This window comes from Quercus suber, unplaced genomic scaffold (genome assembly GCF_002906115.3).
Source record: "Quercus suber isolate HL8 unplaced genomic scaffold, Cork oak 2.0 scaffold_907, whole genome shotgun sequence".
NCBI classification, from domain to species: Eukaryota; Viridiplantae; Streptophyta; class Magnoliopsida; order Fagales; family Fagaceae; genus Quercus; species Quercus suber.
The window spans coordinates 122,809-128,435 of NW_027070331.1; the positions used below are offsets into that span (position 1 = coordinate 122,809).

A 5,627-nucleotide genomic window follows, 5' to 3' on the forward strand; every position below is an offset into this window, starting at 1 on the left:
ATGATCCATCTTTAATCTTTGGCCATGGAATAAATTTATCATCCATGGTTCTGCCACTTACTAGCCTACTAGCATAGCACTGGTGTCCAAGAGAGGAAAATCTATCGTGTTTCCGTTACATTCCATTACATGTATCTGCCTTCTCAAATAGGGTGAATACATCATATATGTAGCAGAAACACGTAATACCACCTCATCTAGGAGACTCTCCAATGGCATAAAGCCATAATGGCACAAATTGCAATTTGAATTCGACCTTTTTTTCTAGAGGAGGATTTGGATACATTTTTTTATTATATAAAATTGATGAAGTTAATGTATGGATTAAAATCTTATTAATACATAGGTTTGAATTAATTAGAATTAACATGTCATGCCAAATTCATAACAAGTATCTTCGCAAAAAACAAAAAATCATAACAAGTAGTTTTGTTGGAGTAAAATCTTTTTAAGCTTAAATCTATCATGTGTTGTTCAAATTCATATCAATCAATTATTCTTCAAATCACTTAATTTTAAATCCTTAAATCAAAATGCAGCCTGAAAATAGATCCATTAGACCCTCAAGTTTATAGACCATTCACTAGTAGCAGCTTTTCATGATAATGAACTACTTGATGGTCATCATACAAGGAAACTAAATCCCTCATAACAAAATTTCACTAATTTCAGGGTCCTTTGTTCGTTTTTGAGATAATCCAAACTCAAATACCCCTCATGTAACAAAGATTATAGTTGCATTAAAATTCCAAGAGAGGCATCCTTATCTATATTCCTCTGGCAGACGGTATCCAGTCATAACTATTTTGTCAGCAAACATCTTGCCAGTTTTGGGCATGACATGCCAGTGCAGAGTCAAGTTAAACTCCTTACCCTGCAGATTGCTTCCCTGAAAGTAACAAAAGGAAGAAGACGGATCACCAGTCATACTCAGTAAAATGTAAGCCTTGGTTATGTTAAAAACAGACTTAAAAATTGGATTATATCTACAATCACTGTCCTGCTAGATAAGCACAGTGACTACCACCAAATGAGAAGCACAGTTACTAAGAAATTATGAAATAGGTATCTGATATGGATACAAGGAGTCAAAGTATGCTTGTTACGTAGGCCAGCCAGTTCTGGTCTATACATGGAAAGTGCTAAATACCAAAGGCTTACCTGATCAATAAAGCGATACTTATTTGTGGTGTGAATCAAAAACTTTGCATGTTCTTTAGACGGTATAATACCATCCCAAAGGGAAACCTGTTCCATAACAATAAGATCCAACCAACCCATCAAATTATGCAGGAGGGACCAGATTAAGACAATAAGCATGCACAAGAAATCATCTTAAAGAACTATAGCCCAGACTTATATAATATATAATATGTTTTTTATTTAATATATATATATATATATAATATGTTTTTGGAGGAAAGGGAACCACATCGCCTGTTAAGTACTGGATACTAAGGTTATTGTGTTGTCTTACTTTTGCAGCTAATATCAAGTGGAAAAGTGTGTAGAATTGAACATGAAAAGGCGCCCCATGGCAGGGTGAGATACCACTTGAATGGAGTCCATGGAGAGTCATGAATGGGTCTGAAATTTAGAGTTTCCTATTGCAGTGTATAAAGAATCCTATTAAAAGCAAGATTGTGAAGAGCCACTGGTGGAGATTTTAAGGCAGTTGGGCCAAATGGTGGGGGGAATGGAGACTGTCAAAAACTTCTCTGGTCTATGAAAAGGTTTCATACTCTCCTTGGAAGAGGGAGTCTGGGCTTCTCCAGCTCTAGTGGAACTTTCCTCTGGACCTGTGCAGTCATGGATTAATATATAGCCACAGAACACTTGACCACGAGGAAGTGTAACACTTTTAGAGGATGTGCCATGGGCAAATAGAGGCACAATCAGTCACTTGTCCTAAACGTGAGGCATCCAATTTTAATGGACAATCTCCTTAGGCAACTTAGAATTCAGTGGCTATGCTAACATAAACTTCGATAAGCGGCTGTACTAACATTATTTGTTGCTTAGTTAGCCAAATCAAGGCAAAAGTCAAGGACAGGAAACGTACTACCCTACAGAAGACTGCTTATTGCCTCCCATCAAAACCCAATTTTGCCAAAAGCTAAATAAGTATACAGAATTTGTTTCCAAATAGTGCAATTAAGTAGCTATGGTGAGATAAAAAGTATATTTTAATAAGTAATATGGCCCCACGGGGATGGAGATCGGGACATTCAAGCTAGCAACCTCCATTTCATATTATCCCAAGCTGATTGTCCTAGTCCATATTATCCAGCAACATAAATGTTAAGCATCCCTTTTAAACAAAACAATATAAGAAAGAATAAAAAAATAGCACTGTTATAGTAGTGCATCATAATGCACTAGAGCATACCTGATTCAAGGAATTCTTTGGGGTTTCATACTCAGCTGCTAGAAAGACAAAGACCTGCAGCACTAAAGTAATGGTGAGATAAAATGCAAAATTCAACTGTTACTCAAATTCATTAGACAGTGAGTAGTAATATAGGGAAAAGGACAGTTTGCAGAAAAATAGAAAGTGGAACCCTGTGACCAGTGTGTTCAATGTATATAGGGTAGTTAATAGTTACTCAAAAATTTGACCCTAACATAAACTATTTAAAACATAGAAAAAATCAACAACATTTCAGGAGATCTTGAATCAATGTAAGGTTTCATTGATTATAATGACTTTAGAATAATGTAGAATTTATCAACGATGGATTCAGATTTATATGGTCTTAAAGTCAATGTAATAAAAAGAAACTCTAGAGCTCTCCTGCCAGACTTAGTTGTCCAGCATAGAGAGATGCCAGTAAATAAATCCTTAAGAAATAGGAGGAATATAAAACAGTGAATCAGAAAACGAATTGGTAGAAATCAATGCATAACTGGCCGAAGGGTGCATAAGAAGGATCTACTAATTAGGCTTTATGAAACGTCCAATAGTAAAAACACTCTGGTGATTAGGAGGAATATAAAGCAGTGAATCAGAAAACGAATTAGTAGAAATCAATGCATAACTGGCTGAAGTGTGCATAAGAAAGATCTACTAATTAGGCCTTATGAAACGTCCAATAGTAAAAACACTCTGGTGATTGGACTACATTATAATGACTATTCATGATATGTTTGTGCTACATAGCTAGTGATATTTGTGGTATCATATCTGAAGGTCCACAGTAAGCCATTCAAGCTTCAATCACTTTTGATCTAGTACTGAGTCACCCATATTGATAGGATAATAGCTTAGATGCAAAAAGTATAATTTCCAAATCTAGGAAAAGAGGAAGTGTAAGAATGCTAAAAAACTTCAAACGCTAACAAAAGAGATCGTAAAAGCTCTGTGAAAATAACTAAATCTATAATTCCAATCAAACACTAAATAGGAGACAAGACATAGACAGCAGCAGGTGGCATAATTGGTTGATTGATTAACCTGTTTAGTGTTCCACGTGAACATCGACTGCAAATCAGCTGAGATATTCAATGTCAAGCTAACCTGTATCAAACAAAAGTTTAAATTCATAAGAAAGGTTTCAAAATAAGACAGAGAGCATGGTTCTTATAGAGTCTACACACATAAAAACATCAAAACACAATAACAGAACAAATACGTGATCATCCAAAAAGTTACCTACCATACACAGCTTCAAAAGAGAAAAAATTGGTCACAAACATTTTCATTTTCATAAATTATAACCATATACCTAGTGATGCTTGGTTTCACTGATACCAATAATTACATGCATATAAAGTATATTATTGGTCCCTAAACCTTAGCGCATAAGCAATTTTATTCCTTCAAATTTTAAGTGATCAATTTTAGTCCCTGAAAAACTTAAAGTGATCACTCCCTATGGAGTGATGGCATGTCAATTTTTAGTTCGGCCATGTCATATCTAAGGGACCAAAAGCGATCAAACTTCAAACTTCAAACTTCAGGATTAAAATCACTCAAAAGCTACACTTTCGAGACAAACAGTACATTTAAGCCTTTATTCTACATAGATTATTGTCATAATCATTACACATTGCAAGCACAAAGAATTCGAATTTGGGTCAAAATCAATTGAAAATTTTAATTTTTCTGTACAATCTAAAAGCCCATAACACAATTAACACATTATAATATAAATGTCCAAAATACACAATATTTAACGAAATTAAAAAAAAAAAAAATTTTGTTTACCTCCTCGTTTCCATTGCGTTGCTTCTGAAACCAATTAACATTGAGTACCTAAAATGACAGGAAAAACAAACACATAGGATCAGACAAACAAATTCCCCAAATTTTGAAAAAGAAACAAAATTGAATTAAGGTTGTTGGGGGCAGAGAGAGAGAGAGACCTGGACTTGGGCAGAGGGAATGGGGGAATTGAGGTTGTCGGAGAGAGAAGCCATGGCGCACATGAGGGCAAGTACGGTAACCCCTAACGTTATCAGAGCGTTGGCTCTGTACCCAAACGAATGCATTTTTGTCTTCTTTTTTTTTTTTTTTTTTCAACCTAAACAAACTAAGATCTAATATACTAGGTAATAATCTTAATCACTCCTATTTATCAAACACAGTCTCTCTCTCTCTCTCTCTCTCTCTCACACACACACACACACACACACTCTTTTGGCTCTCTATCTGTGTTTGAGGTCGGAGATTTAAAAATCTTTCTCCGACGATCGAAGATTTTCTTAATTTAAAGAGTCAGCTTCAACATGTTTTACTTACGTTACTTTTTTGTATTTACCAACGGTGAGGGAGTGAGGGTGGACTACAACTTCAACAGTTTGGGCTGGGCCCGGCAGTGCTAAAATGAAACTGTCGTTTTCTATATGAGCCACAGCCCATAATGGTTTTATTTTTGGAGGGTATCCGTACTTGATGATAACATTTTACCATTAGATTAAGAAATCAATCGATTTTTAGTATAGACGGCAATTGAATCTCAGATTTCTTATATAACCATCTAATACTTTAACCTCTTATATAAAGGTAAACTCTAAAAACATTAGACCCACCCCTATGAGAGATATTGGTTACATATGTTGAATGCCTTATATATCCTCTCAAGTTAAGAAATGGGCAAATGTTAATCATCTAGCTAGAATCCCATTGGCATTTTCTTTTTCTCTAATCTTAATATCTTATTGTAACTCCATGTTTTTTAATAAAATAAAATTGAGGCTCTATGGCCCTATAATATATGATAAATCTAGAGGCAAAAAAATATTTATAATTGTTGAGATTGGAGGTTGTTATTGATAGGTAAAAAAAATAATATTAGTGGTGGGCCGATGAAAATTAGAAAAAAAAAATTGACAAATTAAGTGTGAAAACTATTGTATCTGTAGCATTACTTCTTTATGTATCGCAAGATATGGTTACTTTAGATGATATGGCTTCCATATCTATGTATAAACTACTTTGATGGGTATGAAGAAACAATAAAGATGCCGCATTAAATATACTAATTTTTATTCTAGCCTCTCCCTAAACAAAAAGTTGGGAGCTGTTATGCAATTCAAGGAGATCAAGCAGTTGGAAATGTGAGGTATCAAAACTTCTGGGTTGGTTAAAACACTTTGTTTGGTAACCTGATTTTAATGGGTTTAGT

The 5,627-nt window shown here is 34.7% G+C and overlaps 1 protein-coding gene across 1 annotated transcript; it reads right to left on the bottom strand.

The window, feature by feature from the left end:
• Positions 1-534: 534 nt before the first annotated feature.
• Positions 535-4,749, bottom strand: LOC112026386 (signal peptidase complex subunit 3B). Its single transcript, XM_024059067.2, has 6 exons — positions 4,366-4,749; positions 4,208-4,255; positions 3,455-3,517; positions 2,390-2,443; positions 1,162-1,248; positions 535-889 (listed from the first exon to the last, which is right to left on the bottom strand). The coding sequence occupies exons 1-6, from the start codon at positions 4,489-4,491 to the stop codon at positions 764-766; spliced, it is 504 nt and encodes a 167-aa protein (XP_023914835.2). The 5' UTR covers positions 4,492-4,749; the 3' UTR covers positions 535-763.
• Positions 4,750-5,627: the final 878 nt, after the last annotated feature.

Coding starts and splice junctions, on each gene's coding strand:
- LOC112026386 (XM_024059067.2), bottom strand. CDS start 4,491: ATGCATTCGTTTGGGTACAGAGCCAACGCTCTGATAACGTTAGGGGTT. Junction 3,518..4,207: donor AACGCAATGGAAACGAGGAG/GTAAACAAAATT, acceptor TGTTTGATACAG/GTTAGCTTGACATTGAATAT. Junction 1,249..2,389: donor CAAAGAATTCCTTGAATCAG/GTATGCTCTAGT, acceptor GTTATGGAACAG/GTTTCCCTTTGGGATGGTAT.